The 23,005-nt window shown below is 38.3% G+C and overlaps 1 protein-coding gene across 1 annotated transcript in view; it reads right to left on the reverse strand.

The window, feature by feature from the left end:
- Positions 1–23,005, reverse strand: part of LOC130914742 (transmembrane protein 65-like) — a 67,843-nt gene that overhangs the window by 24,954 nt on the left and 19,884 nt on the right. Inside the window, exons 3-6 of the mRNA XM_057834203.1 lie at positions 13,663–13,707; positions 11,570–11,637; positions 5,753–5,807; positions 1,158–1,200 (exon numbers count right to left, since the gene is read on the reverse strand). Of these exons, the coding sequence (XP_057690186.1) occupies positions 1,158–1,200; positions 5,753–5,807; positions 11,570–11,637; positions 13,663–13,707 (211 nt within the window). The remainder of the gene's footprint in view (positions 1–1,157; positions 1,201–5,752; positions 5,808–11,569; positions 11,638–13,662; positions 13,708–23,005) is intronic.

Here is a 23,005-nt window from a genome sequence, read left to right on the forward strand (position 1 = left end):
ATTCTGCTGAAGCGCTCTACTCCACGTGATAAGGTAGGAATCGGGCCAGAGATAAAAACAGATCCTACATCCTACATCTCTTACCGTTCTTGGGGGTAATTTAGTTAGCTTTGTGTAGCGATCGCAAATGCTACTCAGTGACAGCCAACGAACACTTTTAATTTTTTCATTGATAACACATCTTAATCCTCTAATTTATTTACACTTCCCCCTTACTAAAGTTGTTTTTTTTATATATATATATATATATATATAAAACAAACGGTAACAGTGGCAGTCGGATACCATTGTAATTCTTTTCAGGTCATTCATTGTCAGACAGAAGCAGTACGGCACAACGTTACGCTAAAAAAAAATAAGTTAAAAATATAAAAATGGCTTACCTCTTTGTCCTCTGAAAGACCATGCCAACCCAACATAATGTTTACTGCATATGAAACGTGAATGGATTCGCCGAGCTGGTGTTAAAGTCCGAGCAAGTTGATTCGGTCTTCACATTTTTTCCTCTCGAGTTTTTCGTTTCCGGAAACGTATGAAGAAAACATCTTCATGTGTCGTAATGTCTAGAATCGTTTCTACAAGTTCCAAAAAAGCAATGCGTGATCGGCATGTTCGTTTTTGAAAGATTACCGGAGAAAAGTAGCACTTTTTACGTTGGGTTTATGCGAGGGCGGGTCTATAATGTCCCACTTCGGCTTTACTTCCGCTTTACGATGCGACGTCACGGTCTAAAAATAGCCTGAGTGCGGTACGCCATTCTCTGAAAATGACGTTATTAGGGACATCTCGCTTAATTCTTGATGTTATTCAATTCAAACCATCAGCATCTACTGTAACTCCTCATTTCTATTGAAAACAGATCAAGTACAGTGCTCATTAAAGTAAAAGAGTCCACATTAAAGCCCTTTCTGATGCTGGATAATATCAACGGTGCCATTAATTTGTCATGCACTGTATAATTACACATTTTTCCACGCTGTGTGAAAGAATCATTTCATCACTCATTTATGTTTCGGGAAGTACATTGATAAAGCTGTAATAATAAAATGCATTATGCTTCAAGTAAGACCTCATGAGTCACAAATCTTAATTCGAGTGTGTGCATATCTCAAGTGTTTCTGGAGGTGTGGGTGTGCGTTGATAGGTGTGTGTCTTACCCGAGTCCTGCCAGATCAGACACCAAGTTGCCGAGAGCAGCAGCTGAGGAATGAAGAGACGAGAGTGAAATTTACATTTGAGGGTTGTAAGACTGACTTGCATCAAGCACCAACTACTATAAAACAGATTGACAGGGAAACAAAGGCAACAACTTTCACAAAGACAAAAAGTGTTTTGGCAAATTCGAAGATATATTCATTCAAACAAATGTATTGTGGTTGTAGTCTGCAGTTATTTTTTTCATTCATTGTCTTAAATGAGAAGCTCATTCTTTTTTTAACAAACATGTAATGTATTAATATGCATGTGGGCCCACTAAAATGTCAAGGAGGTATATGCCGTGCTTTCTATCTTCTTTTAGTCATTGAGAGGGAAAACAACTTTCCAGTCCAACATGAAACAACATCCAGGATTATTTGTCTCTTTTTTGGATGATACACGTGAGCATGTGGCCAAATGAACCACAGAGGAGTTCAGCTAAGTGAAGCTAATGTGAGCCAGCACTTCATGAAAGAGACTCAGCTGGCAGCCTAAAGGATGTATCATGGTGCTGTAAGATCTAGTTTAGTGTCTGTTTGGGGCTGCTTGGTCTCGCGGGAGACCACCATCTCTCCAAAATTTGAGAGTAAAGCTGTATTAAGTGAGCAGATCTATTGCAAGAGATCTATTGCAGGGGATGCCACACTTCTCGTTGCTTGCAGCTGACAGCTACAACATGAAAACATTTACTTCTCTGTCCGCCTCCACATGCTGGTGCAGTTGCGCGCTGATAAAAATAGTCATTTTGTAGTAGTGCTCGGCTTGTGTACAGAGAGGGAAAAAGAAAAATGAGCTTTCTATTAGCCAGCAGAAATAGGTCTCTCTCCGAGTCCCAAAACATAGATGCAGCTAAATGAAAGAATAAAGTTTTGTTTGATGTTCATTTATTTAATTAAATGCTTGTGTGTGTTACGAGACTATGAAACTTTAAAAATGTGACAATAGGTCTCGTGGGATGATTAATGACAACTACTAATATGAGAGCGATATATGAATCTCTTGTGCATTTAAATCCATTCTTCCACAAATGGCAATGTCGCATAAATGATAATTATTCCCTAATTACAATTTTAACACATTTTAAGAGAGAACAGATTACTTTAATGTTTCATTTGGGGTCTGATGAAGAATTATAAAAAAGTTCTTTTATCGCAAAAAAACACATCCGTGGTCAAAGGTTTTGAGACACTTCACCATTCAGTAATACAACTATATTTTCTCATCAAGCAATACAGTAGTTGAGTTATAATATCACATCTATTCTTAAATTTCAAACAAAAACACCTATGTAGATTGAGGTAAAATTTTCCAATCTATACTTAAATTTGCCCTCAAGTAGAGCTCTCCCGACTAGTCAACGTAATTGACGTCATCGATGACGTAGATGCGTCGACACGCACACCATCCCATCGACGGTTAATTAAGGGTTAAAAAAAATGTATGCGTGGAAAGTTGAGAAAGGCGGACGCTCGGGATTCAAGTGGGGAAAGCGGCACAAAGCCAAAAAAGCGCACCAGAGTGACCAAAGCAGTGACTTATTTCAACAAAACAGGAGGGTACATTGTCGTGTGCAGTTTCTGCAATGCCAAGCTTGAATACCACAGCAGCACGCCGGCCGTGAATGAACACCTAAAGCGGCGTCACTCAGGTATAGTTTTGGAAGACGACAGGAAACAACAAGCTGGCAGATCTTAAGTCCATACAACAACATTTTTTTTTATTAAAGTTGCTTTTATGTGGGTTGTACGACAGAGTATTAGGGGCTAATGTCGAGCTAATGTAGCTGAATAAGCAGCTACGTACTTTATGCAGCGCCTTGCCACCTCCGTTAAAATCAACAATATTGAAAGCGTGTTGGTTTTGAATCGGTTTTACAAATAAGGAAATCCTTATAATTTTGCTTCATGTACATTAAATTATAATTAATAGAAAACTCATACTAATGCTTCGTCGTAGCTCCCAGCTAAGGTACATGTAGGTAAAGTGTGTAGCGGCTCGCAGCTACATTACCCCTACGTAATAATTCGACTTTTTTTTCCCCTCGTAGCAATATTACGACTATAATCCCGTTCTTTTTAAAAAAAAATATTTATTTGGCCCTAATACTCCATCGTAGCGTCGTATCAACGTGCATCATTAAGTTTTTTTCCCCACGTACTTCACTTCAGTGATACGTGACATTTATTTATCAACTCTGCTGGTGCTCACTCTAATGCTGAGAACAATATAGGCATACCACAAAAAGAGAAAGTAAGAATTGTTTTGAATCATGTTAGAAAAGTGAAGTCACAGTGTTCTGATATGTTTACATTCCATTCTTTGTTCTGATATGTTTACATTCCATTCTTTTGCACTACCTAATGCCATCAGCATTTGACCTTATTGTTTATTTGTGATTTATTATTGTTATTTATTAGGGCTGTCAAAATTATCGCGTTAACGGACGGTAATTAATTTTTTAAATGAATCACGTTAAAATATTTGACGCATTTAACGCACATGCCCCGCTCAAACAGATTAAAATGACAGCACAGTGTAATGTCCACTTGTTACTTATGTTTTTTGGTGTTTTGCCGCCCTCTGCTGGCGCTTGGGCGCGACTGTTTTTATGGGTTTCAGCACCACACGAGCATTGTGTAATTATTGACATCAACAATGGCGAGCTACTAGTTTATTTTTTGATTGAAAATTTTACAAATTTTATTTTTAAAAAAAATTAGAAAGAGAGGTTTTAATATAAAATTTCTATAACTTGTAGTTCTTAAAAAATGTTAGTACAAGTCTTTCTATCCATGGATCGCTTTAAGAGAATGTTAATAATGTTAATGCCATCATTTTGATTTATTGTTATAATAAATACAGTACTTATGTACCGTATGTTGAATGTATATATCCGTCTTGTGTCTTATCTTTCCATTCCAACAATAATTTACAGAAAAATATGGCATATTTTATAGATGGTTTGAAGTGCGATTAATTACGATTAAGCTGTAATTAACTCGATTAAAAATTTTAATCGTTTGACAGCCCTATTATTTTTGTGTTTATTTGTATGTTAATAATTTAAGTGTTCCAAAATTTTTTTGTGAATTTTGTGAATAATCATCAACAAAAATTTAATTGTAAGATTAATTAAAATAAATAAATAAATAAATAATTAGACTAATCGTTAAAAAGTCTAATTGGGAGAAAAATAATCGTTTGGGACAGCCATACACTCAAGTATATTGCCCAATGCATATACTGTAAATAAATATAAAATAACTTGCTATTAATAACTAATAACATGCTAAAAAACATATCCGCGGTCAAAGGTTTTGATTAGTGATTAGTGATTGAACGATTAAAGATTAGTGATTATGTCCTGTGAACCATCGCATGTGTGTGGTTTTTCAACAGCAATCATAAAGGAAGTTTTTCTCCACTTATGAGCCAATATAAAGGCAATACACTCAATGGCATTGAGTAACTAAATTTGCAGCGGTGCACCCTCCATCTGTGACAATCCGTAGAGTCATTCACACTCATTTGCATCCCAGAAGTGGTGTGATGGGTGAACTTGACTACAATTTTGACACAAGTGCTAAATCACTTCGGAGTGGCTGTGACACGGGCAGCTATTTGGAACTTGAATGTCACCAGTGTGGCTGCAATGGCGCCTTAATAGTTGAAACATTTAGGATGGAAAGCAAAATGAATCTGTTTATCCTTTTAGCTATAGGTTCCAGTGTGGGATTAACACAATAAATAAACTGCAGCTCAACTTGGGAGTCAATACACCCGAAATCAAAGATAAGAGGCAGCAAATGTCAGAGAGCTTGCAGCTCATTTTAAAATGATATCTATAATAATCTCTGAGTTTGCAGCTCTGACCACCAATCTTTCCTGACCTGACAAGGTTTACAAGCAGGTGACAAATTCCACATTGGGATTCTACTGCATCTCCTTGATCCATGAAAATATTTTTATTTATGTATTTTTCCTTGCAGCCTGTCTAAAAGTAGGCAAACATAAAGTATTATTCTTTTTATGGTTACACTGCTAACACAGACTGTTCCGCGGGCAGGTAACGTGAGGATCAGTACATGAAATTCACAGGCATATTGGATCTAATGTCAGTCAAAAGCTCTCTCTCTTTGATGTGGAGACCAATAATCCTGAAATCCTTTAAGTCTTTGAAGTGACTGTTGATAATGTAATTGGCGTAAAAAGGAACACGTACCCTCATTTGACCTGGACCCACTCCGTTTTTCTTAAGTAAGATATTGCAATATATGAAATAAATAGAAACCTTTATCTTAAAAAGATACCTGGAAGCTGAGAATCAGCAGAATGTTGACCTCCATTACAATGAATGGAATTCTCATGATTATAATAATGATTCCTTGCAGTTATACATGTAATTTATGCCTGTAAATGAGAGCAACATAACATTCCTAAAGCCAGTTTTGGTGAACATTTACAATAATAATTATATCATCCATGCAAAAAGGCACGACTTACACTTTTTCTTTGATACGATAAAGTATAGGTTGAGAAGGAGTGATGCTCTTACCTGCCATAGTAGAAATACCAAGAATCACACCAATGGACAATTCAATCTGTGTACCCTGGAGAGTAACAAACACACAAAATAACTATCAAAACACATGTAACCCAGCGATACTTCCACGCATCCATGGTACATTCGCCTGACTGCTCTTCAGTTCCTATTTGGTAACGGTGTGAATGTGAGTCCTAAAGGTTGTCCATTTGTTTGTGTCCAATATCACTTTGTATTATAATAATAATAATTATTAGAATAGGGCTGCAGCTATCGAATATTTTAGTAATCGAGCAATCGACTGAAATTTCTATCGATTAATCGAGTAATCGGATAAAACTTTTTTTTTTTTTTTTAGGTAAAGAGCAATTATAAATATACATGAGAAAAAAAGACATTTAATCCAACACTGAACCATTTTCAGTCAATCATTGTTTTTATTTTCGATGTACATTGTTGAAAACAGCCAATAATTGCATCTCAGATGTGACTAGAAAAAAAATTAACTGCTTTCACTCAAAAAACTTCTAGATCTTAAAAAAAAAAAAAAAAAAAAGACATATTTCTTACCTAAAAATGTAATTACGCTTGATAACACACATCACTTGAAAGCTACATGTTTTTCCCCACGTGTTTCAATTGAATTTCCATTTGTGTCAAGCTATACATAAGTTCTAGTTAAGTTTTAAGTTAGTCTAAACTGTAAGTGCTGATAGGAATTTGAGTTTTTGCAGTGTTCAAAATAAATGTATGATACTTGCTGTATTGGAGCACATTAGGGACCAGTGCTGTGTGGTGTTTTATTCAGCAATGACTACTGAGCTAAAACAAAGTTAGCTTTATTATGTTTTAATTTTACACCCTCATCACTCTACAGCGCTGTGTTTTTACAGATTAAATAAAGCCTGTATGTAAGACACGTTAGCCATGCATCGACAGTGGTCATGATCCAGGGGTGCCCAAGTCCAGTCCTCGAGAGCCCCTATCCAGCTTGTTTTCCATGTCTCCCTCCTTGAACACACCTCAATCAAATGATCAGCTCATCAGCAAGCTCTGCAGGAGCCTGATAATGATCCTGATTATTTGAGTCAGGTGTGTTGGAGGAGGGAGAAATGGAAAACAAGCTGGATAGGGGCTCTCGAGGACTGGACTTGAGCACCCCTGTCATAATCAATAGAACCTAGCCCTCTGAAGGGCTAACGTTACGTGAGCGAGTGACAGTAACGTTATATTTATTAGCGCTGAGAAGTCTACTGCTTAAAGATGGTGGCTTTTTACCAACGCTGCCCAGACGCAGTCGAGTCTGTCATTTCGCATCTCGTCCTAAATGCATGCGATATCTACAGTATGAGACGCATCGGACACTACCTGCTATCACACTAGCATCATGTGGGCTAGTTTTTTAGCAACGTCAGCGTAGCTTGTAGCGGCTGTCGGCTACAGTAAGTTTTTTTTTTTTTTTTTGCTTCTTCCTCTACGCACGTGATGTCAGCGCGTTGTCCCGCATTAAAAGTAGTCCGCGCAAAACGTGATGCTTAGAGCTGGCAAAATTAAACGATTCCTCGAGGTGAATAAAGTTACTCGGATCAGTTTTTAAACTCGATTTACTCAAGTTGCTGGCGTATTCGTTTCAGCTCTAAATTATAATAATAATAATAATAATGGCACTAATGAGACATCTTTCCAAAAGACGAATGATTGATACGCATGCAGGTCATTTGACGAACCACAGTAACAGCAACTAGAACATCCTATTGTTGACTATATGTACCAAAGAACACAAGCTAAAAAGAAAAAAAACAAAACAGACACTTTTGATATGCTTGAGAAGACTTAACATGTTGTTGCAAGTTTTACATAACGCACCGTAAATATAATATGTTTACAAAAAGGAAAATCTGAAACTTAGTGAAATAATGTCAAGTAGGGAATCATGCAATCATAGCTGAAATGTGTATATCACTAGCCGTTCATCATTTGTTTGGCTGGCCTTCAGCAAGATTAATGAGTAGCGATTAAAGGAGCATGTGAAAATTGTGAGAAGTGATACAGAATGTTAGGAGACCGAGAAAGGCAGAAAGATCAGACAGTGTGAAATCATGATTGGGTAGAAAGTGTCACAGTCCCATCTGGACTGTTGCCTTTCCGCCTAATTACTTAATTTTCATAATTGATTTCATGGGTTAGTCTGGAATCATAATCTCAAAATGTGTCGTGACTATTATATTTCCAATTTATATTAACTTTGCGTTTAAATTAAGAGTCTGTGTTTAGATTATATCCAGTTTTGTTTCTTGGTGTCTCTTCTTTTCCTGTGTCTCTTGTTCATGTCTTGACACTAATTGGGTTATCTTGTTTGTCAGCCCTTTTTCTGGTGCAAAACAATCAGCTTCCTCCATCCACTCGCCTCTTGTACAGGTACTGTACTTGTCTCATGTTTCCTTGTAATTAGTTTTTTCTTTCAGTCTGTGTCAGCTCATTGTTTTTATTGTCGTAGTCAGTCATGTTCCTTTGAGAACATCAGGTTTCCTGTTATGATGTGTTTATTCACAGTACTATTTGGAATCTTGATTTTAAAAAAAAAAAAAAAAAAAAAAAAAAAAAGTTTCTACAGGTACATACTTTTTTTTTTTTTTTTTTTTAATGTGTCTCAAACACTCCTGCTTTGTCTTCCTGCTTCTTGCACTTGAGTCCTCTGGCTTTCACCATTACCACAAAACCACATAATCTTCTCAAATAGCCTCCTCTCCTCTCCTCTCCAAAACAGAAACCTTCCTGTACCACTCTCTAAATGTTAGATAAAACTGCATTGTTGAAGAGTGGAAAAAAAATCTGAATGCATTGTTGAAGAGTGGAAAAAAAATTCGACACATTGTCTACAGTAGAGCTGTCCCGATTAGTTGACGTCTTCGACGTCATCGATAATGCGTCGACGAGCACAACATCCCGTTGACGGTTGATGAAGGGTTAAAAAAAAAAAAAAAAAAAAAAGTGTGGAAAGTTGAGAATGTCAGGCACTCGGTATGCAAGCAGGGGAAGCGGCACAAAGCCAAAAAAGCGTGTGAGTGACCAAAACATTAATTTATTTCAACGAAATAAAGGAGAGTACACTGTTGTGTCCTGTCTCTTCAATGCCAAGCTTGGCTGCACGTCGGCCATGAATGAACACCTAAAGCGCTGTCACCCAGTTGTAATTTTGGAAGACGACAAAAGACAACAAGCTGGCAGATCGTTAGTCAATCTAACTAATAAGGATGCAACAATACTCTGTTTTATATTGAACCGTTTAATACGCCCTCTTTAATTCAATACCCAAAAATGTTCGATGCAAATGAAAAGCTCCCAAAATGTATTTTCTGAATTTTTTTCTTGCGTGCGCTCGCATCGAAAACTGAGGACTGTGCCTTGAAAAACTCAGACAACTCCTCCCGGCGTGCAGCCCTCCTCCTCTCCTCCCCCCAAAATGCGTGGTGGGCGGAGTGAAGCACACCGCATTTGTTTGTGGCTGAGGTAACAATAATGGCTAGCGAGGAAAGACAAGTTTGAGCAGGCAGCTTCAGCGTCATACAGATGTGCTGTGTGGCAGCATTTTGGGTTTGCTGATACGCGAACTCCTCTTGTACATATTTCACAAAGACTGTCTTCCCGGATATTTACAACAAAGTCCGCCAAAACATTGTTACCGACTTGGCTGCTACGAATAACCTCGCTTTGACAACGGACAGCTGAAAGGACATGATGAACAATGAGTGGCAAATTGTCATATGCTGGTGTTGTGCAGTAATGAGCAGACGTGACTTCTGTGGCTTTGCTAACTTTTTTTAATGCGCGCACACATTAGATATCATGAAATAGCAAACTAGATGTGCTACCTCCCATGCTATTGGCTACGTGAGCCCAGAGTGATTATGGGACACGTAGTCCATATAATACATCGATGAATTACCGTAATTTCCGGACTATTAAGCGCCCCTGATTACAAGCCTCACCCAGTACATTTTTAAAGGAAAAAGCATTTTGTACATACATAAGCCTCTCCTGCCTATAAGCCGCGTGTGCCCACATAGTAAACTGAAATATTTATAAAGAAATACACAGTTTTCTAAGTTTAAATACCAATCGGGTTATGATATAGCCGTTGACTTACAGGTAAGGGAGGTGCGGAAGAGCAAGAGACGTGCTGTTGTTGTTGTTGCGGGTGTGTCTGTGTGTGTGCGTCAGCTGCTAGAGGCAGCAGTCGTGTGTTGTTCCACGAGTTTCCAAAATAAAGAATTGCAACCTAACTTAGCGGGTTACTCTTTGTCGTCGTTACAATACCTTAACTTTTCTTTCCAAACAGCGCCAGCAACACGGCACTTAGCTGACTCCTCAAGCTCACTCCTGAGCGTGTCGTTCTCTTAGTCACGCAGCAGACCGGCTTTTCGAAACCCGTTGGTGATGGTGGATTTTTTTCACGCTGCTCCACGCTGTCAGACTTTTGCAAAAGTTGCTCTTCGCATACAGCCACTTTTGTAAACGATCTGACGCCGCTGGCCATCCAAGCCTTCAATTCAACTCCGCACGTCATATCCATTTCTTCTAGAATTTTCAATGATGCGGGTATGCTAATTTTACTAATGCACAAAGATGAGGGTCTGCTATTTTTATTCGTGCACAAAGTTAAAATACGGGTAGGAGTGCAAACCAGCGTCTTCCTCGACACATATATTCCACGTGTCTTATGCTTACATTTTATGCTCGAGCGCTCCTGGCAGTCGTTAGAAAAATTGATGAATTGGCCGCATCATTGCATGCGCCGCAGGATTCAAAATGAGGAAAAAAAGTAGCGGCTTGTAATCCGGAAATTACGGTATAAACCGCCATGACTGAATGGAAGTTAAGCAGGCCAAATCAATCCATACCAGTGACTACAGATAATGCTGCAAATATTGTTAATTCAGTACGTGACACAGATGGATTCGGACCAAAAATAGAATGTTTTGCCCATGTAGTAAACCTAACTAATCAATAGTGTGCCACGCCTCACTTTACAAACAGTAAAGAATGTTCCCAGCACTTTTATACAAAATTTCTTCAGATCAGTAAGAAGTTAGCACATAAATATTATGCACTAAAATGCATGTTTATATGATGGCAATTTAATTTTTGCCCGTTATCAAGAAAAAAACAAACAAAAAACAAACGAAACAAAAAATACAATCGTTATTTTTTTTTTTCCAGAGCATTAAATGTATTGAATCAAATCGAAAATCGTGTCCCCCGTATCGAAAATCGTACTGAACCGTGACGTAACTGTATCGTTGCATCCTTACTAACTAATGTCATGCTTTATTGAAGTTGCTAAGCATGTCGCAATCTGCAATGAGGCCATTTATCGCACGGTAAACAAAAATGAGGGCGGTAATTTTCAAGGCTGCATTTTATGGCCTCATGCGTGCATACGTGTTGATTGCATATGAGACCGCAGTTCCTTTCACAGATGTTTATTGGTGATCAACACGCTGTAGAATTAAAGATATTAAGTGTTATTTATGTGTTTATTTGCACTTTAATACAGAATTTGTGTTCCAAAATGTTTTTGTGAATTAATAAGCGTAAAACAAAATTTAATTGCTAAATTAGTACCATAAAAAAAAAAAAAAACTAAAATGATTAGATTAGTCGATTAATCGTAAAAATAGTCTGCTGACTAATCGAGAGAAAATTAGTCGTTTGGGACAGCCCTAGTCTACGGTATATCGAAAATCTTCTCAATGGGATATTCAATTTTAGCCGTTTTATCAGCAACTTTAAGGAGTTGTTTTGGCATTTACTGCACGTGACACTTACGGCAACAATCATGATGCAGTTGTCCAGAAATCCAAATCCAACAAAAGGGAGTGCGTTGTGCAGGAGAACTGAAAAATAATGAATACCAGTCACATTAGGAACACAGTTTCAACACTTACAGTGGGGCAAATAAGTATTTAGTCAACCACTAATTGTGCAAATCCTCCCACTTGAAAATATTAAAGATGCCTGTAATTGTCAACATGGGTACACCTCAACCATGAGAGACAGAATGTGGAAAACCCCCCCAGAAAATCACATTGTTTGATTTTTAAAGAATTTATTTGCAAATCATGGTGGGAAAAAGTATTTGGTCAATACCAAAAGTTCATCTCAATACTTTGTTATGTACTCTTTGTTGGCAATAACGGAGGCCAAACGTTTTCTGTCACTCTTCACAAGCTTTTCACACACTGTTGCTGGTATTTTGGCCCATTCCTCCATGCAGATCTCCTCTAGAGCAGTGATGTTTTGGGGCTGTCGTTGGGCAACACGGACTTTCAACTCCCTCCACAGATTTTCTATGGGGTTGAGATCTGGAGACTGGCTAGGCCACTCCAGGACCTTAAAATGCTTCTTACGAAGCCACTCCTTTGTTGCCCTGGCTGTGTGTTTGGGATCATTGTCATGCTGAAAGACCCAGCCATGTCTCATCTTCAATGCCCTTGCTGATGGAAGAAGATTTGACTCAAAATCTCTCGATTTTCATTCATTCTTTTCTTTACACAGATCAGTCGTCCTGGTCCTTTTGCAGAAAAACAGCCCCAAAGCATGATGTTTCCACCCCCATGCTTCACAGTGGGTATGGTGCAATTCAGTATTCTTTTTTCTCCAAACACGAGAACCTTTGTTTCTACCAAAAAGTTCTATTTTGGTTTCATCTGACCAAAACACATTCTCCCAGTCCTCTTCTGGATCATCCAAATGCTCTCTAGCAAACCACAGACGGGCCTGGACGTGTACTTTCTTCAGCAGAGGGCACGTCTGGCAGAGCAGGATTTGAGTCCCTGGCAGGGCATTGTGTTACTGATAGTAGCCTTTTTTACTGTGGTCCCAGCTCTCTGTAGGTCATTCTCTAGGTCCCCCCGTGTGGTTCTGGGATTTTTGCTCCCCGTTCTTGTTATAATTTTGACGCCACGGGGTGAGGAGGGAGTTGAAAGTTCGTTTTGCCCAACGACAGCCCCAAAACATCACTGTTCTGGAGGAGATCTGCATGGAGGAATGGGCCAAAATACCAGCAACAGTGTGTGAAAAACTTGTGAAGAGTTACAGAAAACGTTTGGCCTCCGTTATTGCCAACAAAGGGTACATAACAAAGTATTGAGATGAACCATTGGTATTGACCAAATACTAATTTTCCAACATGATTTGCAAATAAATTCTTTAAAAATCAAACAATGTGATTTTCTGGGGGTTTTTTCCCCCCACATTCTGTCTCTCATGGTTGAGGTTTACCCATGTTGACAATTACAGGCCTCTCTAATATTTTCAAGTGGGAGAACTTGCAAAATTAGTGGGTGACTAAATACTTATTTGCCCCACTCTATATAGTATAATTCTTATTCAGTGTATTTCGGGCTTTCTAAACTGAGGCCAATTGTGGACAATCAGCGATTTATAAAGATTAATGTATTGAATCTCAGTAAACTATGCAAGGATACCTAATGCAATGTGGAGTATATTAAGCCAATGTGAGAGTAGATCATTTCATTTACTTGAGAACCTTTTCCTATTTATAAACCATTATGAATCAGACAGAAAGTAGGCCTTCCATTCATGGCCCCGACAAATTGAATTATCCAAATGGCAAGAGCAGGGCAACAATCACATTAAACAAAGGCTTGTGTGGGTGAGTGCATTGTGAAAATTCCAGAGATTGCTGGATGAGCTAGTAACTCATTTCAACTGTTATTTTAGCATTTCCACTGAATCAGGAAAAAACACAATTCACCGCCCCATAATAAACACTGTGCTTTACACTTCATCTGATTTAATCCAATCAGAATGCACAAAAGTAGGGCTAGTTTGGTTAACTTCTAATACTATGAAATACACACATAGATACTACAAATAAAAAAATATGTGCTTCTTACCATATCTTAATTGTGCTGCAGTAGGTGGTGCAATGTCAAGCTGCCCTGTAGACAAGAAGATGATGAAAATGTTATGATCAAGGGCAAGAAATCTAGCTTGCTTTGCGAGAAACATTTTTTAAATAAAACTTGGAAAAGGGGGAAGGAAAATAGACCATACAAAGTTCAATAAGAGAAGTGCATCTGCGAGAAATACTTTCTATCTTGGTCACTCCACCATCCAGAAAGATGAGTGTAGGAAATGATGCATAATATTGATTGCAGCCTGGATGCGTGTGTGTGTGTGTGTGTGTGTGTGTGTGTGCGCATAATAGACAGACACACGCGCACCCACCTTCTTTCATTTAATTCAAATAATAGATAATATGGTGATAGCAAGGGCAAAGAAACAGAGTTGATGGAATGTTTTTTTCAGAATATTGTGCTTAGACGTCAGTTTCTGTCCTTTTTCGTGGCAGCACCAATCCAAAGACTCTCCGGATGATAACAATATAGAACTGAATTTGCTTCTGTAGCAGACCCCATAGAAAGCAATTGTGTTACAAGCCACATTTAATTGAAATGTGCAGCAACCATGCAGAACGGTCACTAAGAAGTTAGCTAGTAATAACGAGTGGTTGTGGGTTTTTTTTTGTCGTTTTGGTTTTCTTTGTTGTATCCCCACAACCTTCGTGTGGGCAAGCAGTATGGATAAAAGATTCATGGATGGATGTGGCAAAAAAATAAAATAATTGATGCTTTTATATACATTCTTAGGCATGTATTCTATATTCAACATGTATTCATTCATCTTCTGTACTGCTCATCCTCACAAGGGTCGTGGGGGTGCTGGAGCCTATACCATATAACCATGGGCAGTAAGCGGGGTACACCCGGAATTGGTTGCAAGCCAATCGCAGGGAACAACGAAACAAACCCCCCCCCACGCACTCAGACCTAGGGACAATTTCAAGTGTTCAATCAGTCTATTGTGCATGTTTTTGGGATATGGGAGGAAGCCGTTCAAGCTCAGGCAAGGGGAGAACATGAAAACTCCACAGAGGAAGGCCGGAGCGCGGGATTGATCTCACCCTTGATCTCAGAGCTGTGAAGTGGACGTGCCGCTGTCTAGAACGTACAGTATCTATGTACAAAATTTCATTCTGATTTGTCCACAAATAACAGACGAGTAGTAATTTTAGTATCCTCTCTAAGAAGAAATTTGAGACCTCCCTCTGTGTGGTCTAAAAAGTGGTATCGGTCCATCACCAGTATGGAGGTCCAGTAATTGATTAGTGTGTAGTTGTAGTGGTATTACTACCAGGTGTGAAAGTGGCTAGAATTTCTTGCTGGAACTCTCCGACGTGAAGGTCGCCACGGAGCCAGAAATCTAAGTTATTTATTTATTTATTATTTTTTTCCTTAAACTACTGAAATACAAAGAATACTGCTTTAGCACAGTTATTTTTATAACACATACAAAAACTGATTTTCATTCAAAATTGTATTTTTTCAATGATTTGCAAAATAAAATGCAACAAAAACAGCAATAACCCCAACCTCCATCTCCTATTTTCCCTCATTTCCTCACATACTAAATGTCAAATCTCAATTTTAACTACATAGGTTGTATATTAAAATTGAAGTTAATATAAACATTTACTTTTTTTTTTTAATAATGAAGATATAAGTAATGTACATTCAGAAAAATAGGTACAAATTACTTATATTATGCAAAGTGAAATGAAATATACTATTATTTTGAATATCGCGCATTGACTTTTTTTAAATCATAAGGAAATGGATAAGTAGCCTAACATAAATGAACAAATATAAGTCCAAAGTTCACATTGACAGCTAAGATGTTCTGAACCTCCCCATTAGAGCAAATAAAACTAAATACGATAAATAAGCCTCCCAACTCTTTCATTGCTCTTAAATAATTATCTTAAACATTTTATGTTGCATTGCCCTTTTTTTGTCGCATCAATTCAACCTTTATTTATGTATTTTTTTTGCTGTTCCAGAAAACATGCACATTTGAACCAATCAGAGCTAACTATCTCTGCTGATCACATGTCAGTATGTCAGCCAATTCAACGGATAAATGAGTCCAGGAGTTTTGCTTTGCTGCGTGCAGTCGCACATTGATGTGACTCATCATAGTCAGACTCAGATAACTGCAGCAGCTGGGGAAACCTCCATGCCGTCAGTGGAATAAAATAAATAATAAATATTGGTGAAAACGGATTACGCTACACAAGCACTTTATTATGCTTGTCGTTAACACTTGTGTATATGTAAATCTGATGTTGGTAGATTGTTTTCTTGTAGGAGATGAAATGCATGTGTGGCATCTTAGCATTTTTTATTTATTTATTTTTACATAGCGTTTTGACAGTTGCCGTCATATTTTCGGAATCAAAGCACCGTGTACCGGAGCAGAATTCTGGCCCTTAATCTTATACCGGAACTGCATTCTGGCCCTGAATCTTATATCGGAACTGCGTTCCTGATCGTTCTGGCCCACTTTCACCCCTGATTACTACCAGTGAGTAATTTTCTGGAAAGTCTAGAGCATCGGCCATTATGAATGAGCAAATTTCCCAAGCATTACCGCCAGTTGAATTGTATTGAATTGTTGTATTGAGGCAGACTTAATGTTGATAGAGGGAAAACCTAGCCTAGTTTTTAAGGTTTGAAAGATGGCAGGGGAAACAAAAATGCTACCTGTTAATATATGAATTTTTTTGTGTATTGGATAACTTCTAATGTGAGTTCAGAATGGGGGAAAAAGAACTTCATTCAGAAGTTAAACAATAACCGAATCTTTATTTCCACAAAGTAGTTGCTGGTTGGGGCATGCTACACAAGTAGTGTGACACACCACACCACACCTATGGAACAAAGTGTTTGCGAATGAGAAATTGATAAAGAGGAACATGAAATTGCAGTATTTCTCTGGGTCTCAATTTCTTTTTTCTTTGTTCCTCCTTAATCTAGTTTGCTGACTTTGTCTTGTGCTGTCTTTGTGTCATCTATTAGAGCAGGGGTCCCCAAACTACGGCCCGCGGGCCGGATACGGCCCGCAGCCACATTTGGTCCGGCCCCCTGAACAAAAAAAAAAAAAAAAAAAAAATTGTAAAAAAAAAAAAAAAAAAAAAATTCCCCCCCCCCCCCCCCCCCCCAACAGAGTTATTTATGTCCTGGCTTTTTTCTGTGAAGAACTGAGCAATGGTTATTTGGTTATTATCTATTCAATTAATACAGTATTATTATATTATATTATATTACATGATATTATATTATATTATATTCAGGGGTGCACATAAGTGGTCCGCACATGCGTACTGGACGTAGACAAACGCGCTGGCCCTCAACGGCTTCCATACGCTTTTGCGTACCGATGGCTGACCACTCTATTTGCGGCGGACACGAGAAAATAACTTCTCAAAATGTCGATGAGGCAGGCCACACTGAGTAATTACTTCCGTGTTCCCCCACCCCCGTCAAAAGACAGACAGACGACAGAGACGTCACCGGAGCTACCGAAAAAAAGGACTTTTGCTGAAAAGTAGCTACAGGAGGTACCGTGGCTAGAAGCGAATGATGCTCGCACGGAAATGCGGTACAAAATGTGCCGTGAGAATCCCAATGTCGCCGATTAGAGCAACGCATTTTATGTAGGGTCAAAGAATTTCAGCCATCCAAACTTTGAAAAGCACGAAAAAAACAGAAGCAAACTATCGATGTCAAACAGGACCCCACTCGCCCTATGGACATGTGGCGGAATAGGGCGGAATAAAGGTAATGAACAGCGACATGCACTGACAAACGTGTTTTTGCTCGCATTTTACAAAGCTAAACATGCACGTTCAATAAGGTCTTATGAGGAGGACATCCCACTTTTAAAAAGGCTTGGAGTTAATGTGGGAGCCGCATAATGCCCTTTATTTTGAATTGGTGCTTTTATGTTTATTTCTTTACATTTCACTTCAACGTAATGGCAATTTTGTTGTGCCAGTTGATGTTAATCAAGCATTAACTGTTAATATAATTAATCAAAGTTAATTGGCTCTAAGTAAAGCTTGTCATAAATTTATCGCATCAGGTGGGTCGGCTCTCAAGCTCAATGAGGACCAAGTCACATCTCCAGGTCCTCCTCTGAGAACCTGGGCAAAAAAATTATGTGCACCCTTGATTATATTATATTATATGATATTATATGATATGATATGATATGATATTATATTATATTATATTAAGGGCTGTCAAAGTTATCGCGTTAACGGGCGGTAATTAATTTTTTTCATTAATCACGTTAAAATATTTGACGCAATTAACGCATATGCCCCGCTCAAACAGATTAAAATGACAGCACTGTCATGTCCACTTGTTACCTGTGTTTTTTGTCTCCCTCTGCTGGCGCTTGGGTGCGACTGATTTTATGCACCATGAGCATTGTGTAATTCTTGACATCAACAATGGTGAGCTACTAGTTATTTTTTTTGATTGAAAATTTTACCAATTTTATTAAAACGAAAACATTAAGAGGGGTTTTAACATAAAATTTCTATAATTTGTACTAAAATCTATCTTTTAAGAACTACAAGTCTTTCTATCCAGGGATTGCTTTGACAGAATATTAATGTTAATGCCATCTTGTTGATTTATTGTTATAATAAACAAATACAGTACTTATGTACAGTATGTTGAATGTATATATCCGTCTTGTGTCTTATCTTTCCATTACAACAATAATTTACAGAAAAATAAGGCATATTTTAGAGATGTTTGAATTGCGATTAATTACGATTAATTTTTAAGCTGTGATTAACTCGCTTAAAAATTTTAATCGTTTGACAGCCCTAATTATATTATATTATATTATACTATATTATATTATATCATTTTTATTTTATTTACTTTGGTTCCGTGAAGAATCCAGAAAGGGTTATTTGATTGTGGCTTTCTGAAAAACAATACATTTTTACATTTAGGCACTCCTGCAATCGTCACACTTTTTCTGTTACAAACTGACCCCGGCCCCTCATCAGAGAAGAGAAGGGTTATGTGGCCCTCACAGGAAAAAGTTTGGGGACCCCTGTATTAGAGCCTTATGGAAATTAACTGGTCCATCAATGCGAATTACCCTAATTTATTTGATTTTTTAAAGACTAAAACATGTAGCAAAAAAACATGCAAACAAACAAAAAGAAAAAAAAAACTGAACTGTACTGATTAGTTGCTGTGCTATTGAACAAAAGATCGAAGAGGACAACGCCAGCCGCTTTAACAGCTGAGGGCAATAAAATGGTTTCCGTTTGCAGGTTCTGTGAAATTGGATTTGTTACACTCAGGTCTGTGGAAATAGGAATCCAATTTCCACAAGCGGACGTCTATTTATTTTGTCACACATTTTAACTGCCCAGTGGAACTCACAATTTGCAGTGTTGTTTTAATCTATGACTTTATGGTTTTAATCAAGTCATAGTATACACCGTATTTTTTCGGACTATAAGTCGCAGTTTTTTTTTTTTTTTCCCCATAGTTTGGCTGGGGGTGCGACTTATACTCAGGAGCGACTTATGTGTGAAATTATTAACACATTATGATATCATTTCACATGTTATTTTGGTGTTTTGGAGTGACACTGATGGTTTGGTAAACTTGTTAGCATGTTTTTTACGCTACAGTTAACTGAATAACTCTTAATAGCTATGGCCACGTTCACGTTCCGCCTTTGGCAATGTGTGTTCAATTGTATTATTGACTTTTTCATATTTAAATGCATGCTTTTAGTTTGTGGCGCTTTCACGCCCATGTGAGGGCGCACTCGCACTTGTTTACGTGAAGAGCGCTCACACGCCAGAAGAAGACTGACAGCTACGCAGCTCTGAGTAAGTGGGCGTGTTAGCGAGAGAGAAACACGGCTGTGATCCTACGTTCATTGTTTATGCTTGTAAAATATCTCTCTCTCTCTGTGGTTGTTTGAACGATGTGCTAATGCTAGCGAACACATGCTAACTGTTTGTGTCATTGCTGTATAATACCCAATTATCAATTATTTCCGTTGATGCGAACCTCTTGGTATCAAGCACGAAATTAATTCAGCAAATTATACGGACGTCCAGCATCGTCATTTGGGAGTTTAGCTCGCTGTATAGCTAGGACCGAGCCGTAGCGTCCTGGTGAGGACTATATTCGCATTTCGTTGTTCATGCACTGTACACTTATTCAGCATGTTGTTTTCAATTGTATTTTTATATTAAATTGCCTTTCAAGATGACATAGCTGTTCTATGTGTTGGATTTTATCAAGTAAATTTCCCCCCAAAATGCGACTTATACTCCGGTGCGACTTATACATGTTTTTTTTCTCTTCGTTGGGCATTTTATGGCTGGTGCGACTTCTACTCAGGTGCGACTTGTAGTCCAAAAAATACGGTACACGGAATGTATTCTAGCTAAGTATACTAAATTAGATGACATCATCAAATATACTAATTCACACAGAAAATCTCATTTTGGTTATCTTTAAACTGCAAAGCAAATCCACAACAGAGCATAAGGCATTGTGAATTCCACTAACAACGACCAGTAGGCAGTGACACTTGACGATCTTTCTGCTCCGATTTGCAGAAACTCACCTCAGTATTTATTTATTTACTGACATGGCTCACTGAAAGGCCTCTGGTGTAAAGTATTGATTGCTGGCATCTTAAATCCCACATCGCTACCACACTGCAAGAATCTAACTCCGCATAAAAGACCTGGGGAAAGTTTTTAATGGACTGTGATAAGCTGCTAACCACGAATAGGTACTCAGAGCAGCCATACAATATTTTTCTAACCGTCTAATCCCATCCTGCAACTATACAGCAGATAAATGTGACTGATTATAGATATGTTAATAGATAGGAATTTAAACACTCATTTGTTAATGGAGCTGTCAGCTCAACAACATCCTAAAGCAGCACTTCCACATCCAATATCATGATTACAAGAAATGGAGCAGTGTGCATGCACGTCCGCAAGCGCACAAACATTCAAGTACTTGTCTAACCAATGCAAGTATGTAAAAATCTGCTCGTGTCTGTTTCCAATTGCCTGTTTTCCCAATTGGTGGGTATGGTAGTATTTGACATGAAGCCCACTGGGAAAGAGTATTATTACTGTCATAGATGACGAAAATGTGATCACTGTATATCTTAGAATGGATGTAGACTAACAGGAGAAACAGACTTAAAACTGTAGATACATGTAGGTAGATCTAACTATGTGACCACCTCTGCTCAGAAGTAATCATTCAGTAGAGGTTATTACATGACTTAGAGTGTGCTTACTTTCGTTGTTGGCCTTACCAGCCATTGCATGGCTAATGTTAGCCAGTCAAATAGGGTAGGAAGTAGTACGAAGTAAGCACACACTTACGTCTGACTGGCTACTCTAAATAACTAACGTTAACAACCTCTACTGGATGATAACATCAGTGGCTAACCTCATACAACAATCTCTACTGAATGACTCCTTCTAAACTGATCAAAAAGAGGTCTATCTGTTGTAAATCTTGTTCAATTGTGAGTCTATACTTTACTTAGTTATGGTCAGTTTATGTTGTGGGTATTTTCATTCATTTTTATTATTTGCAAAGCACCTCACATTTCCTGGCCACCGTCGATAAGACTGTCAGAAACGACAGTTACATGATCAAAAACTGGAGACTTAAACGTCCCGAAATGTTGACGTTTCAGATTATTTTAGTGTGCAATAAAATGTTTGCAAACAATGCACCGCAACAGCAACACTAAAAAACTAAAATAAAACAAGCATTGACATGATGTGTCTTGGCTGTTTCACGATTATTTTTTTTTTAATGACTACAATCATTTAGTATTGTCATGGCATGAACGAGACCAAAATCTCTTGAATCCAAGACATTCAAATGACTACAAATCTGCTTCTCGTGGCTCCAAATATTATTCAGTGGTATGAAAAACTATCTGAACCTATATGAACCTTTTGGAATTTCTCACATTTCTGCATAAAATCCCCATCAAATGTGATCTGATCTTTGTCAAAATCACATAGATGAAAATACAGTATCTGCTTTAACTAAAACCATGGGTGAAAGTGGGTCGGAAAGCGCCAGATTGGCATTCTGCTATGAAATACGATGGCGGAACGCTGTTCCGGCACACGGTGTTTTGATCCAAATGCATCTCCAATAAGAACAATCTACTAAAGTCAGATTTACATACACAAGTGTTAAAAACAAGCCTAACAAAGAGCTAGTTTGGTGTCATCCATTTCCACTGATATGTATTATTCATTTATTCTATGTAGTTCTTCCCGGCATCTCTCTCTATCTGACAAGTCGCATCGCCCTGCACACACAGTGAGTGCAAATGCACTGCATGGCATGCAGGTAAAAAAGAACTGGACTCTGCTGGCTGACATACTGACATGTGATCAGCAAGGCTAGTTAGCTGTGATTGGTTCAAATGCACCTTTTTTATGAACAACAAATAGAGGAGGGAAAAATCTTGTTGAATTAAACTGGCAATGCAATGGAAAATTGATCAGATCTTTAAGAGAAAGGAAAGAGTGGAATGAGATTTATTTTATTTTATCTGGGTGGTTCAGAACAGCTTCCATGTTAATGTGCACTTTGAACTTAGGGGCAGTTTACATGGCGACACAAAGACGCAATGACTGAGTTGCGGACTCGCCTCGCGTGCATATGGTGCCGGCGAAGACGGAAGGCGAAAACGAAAAATTCTGAATCCTGCCTCCAAAGTGCAAGAATCCGATTGCGGGGGGTTGAGGGGGGCTTCCTCGGCATGCGTATCAAAGGCTCCTGCCGCGCGAGACCGCGCTGTTAACGTCAGCACTCGTACACGTCACATTGGGCGTGCGCAGCGCTGCTACTAAACATTAAATACAGCAAATATGGCGGAATGTCAGCTTTAATTGACTTTTTTAATAATATTTTTACATTAAATATGTTGAACGTTTCAATTTTTGTGCCTTTTTGAATAAAATAAAAATGACATCGCTTCGAATGTGCGGGCATATTTTTTTCCGGGCTGAGGGAGCTTGGTGGGGTCAAAGTGCATCATTCTCTGTCGCCCGGTAAATCTGCACTGCCCCCTAGGGCTTGGCATGAATACTACATCGTTTTCATGCTGAATTGCGACATTGTTCAAATGGAGACGCAAATGCAAATTTGAAATTGTTCGTATTCTCAGAGTCACCATGTAAACGGCCCCTTATTTCTGATCATTTATGTAAGGTTACTTCTTTATCTCCTTATTAAAAAAACAGTCAATGTTTGCTTCGTCTTCAAAATATATTCCATTTCA

Source organism: Corythoichthys intestinalis, chromosome 4, assembly GCF_030265065.1.
Source record: "Corythoichthys intestinalis isolate RoL2023-P3 chromosome 4, ASM3026506v1, whole genome shotgun sequence".
NCBI classification, from domain to species: domain Eukaryota; kingdom Metazoa; phylum Chordata; class Actinopteri; order Syngnathiformes; family Syngnathidae; genus Corythoichthys; species Corythoichthys intestinalis.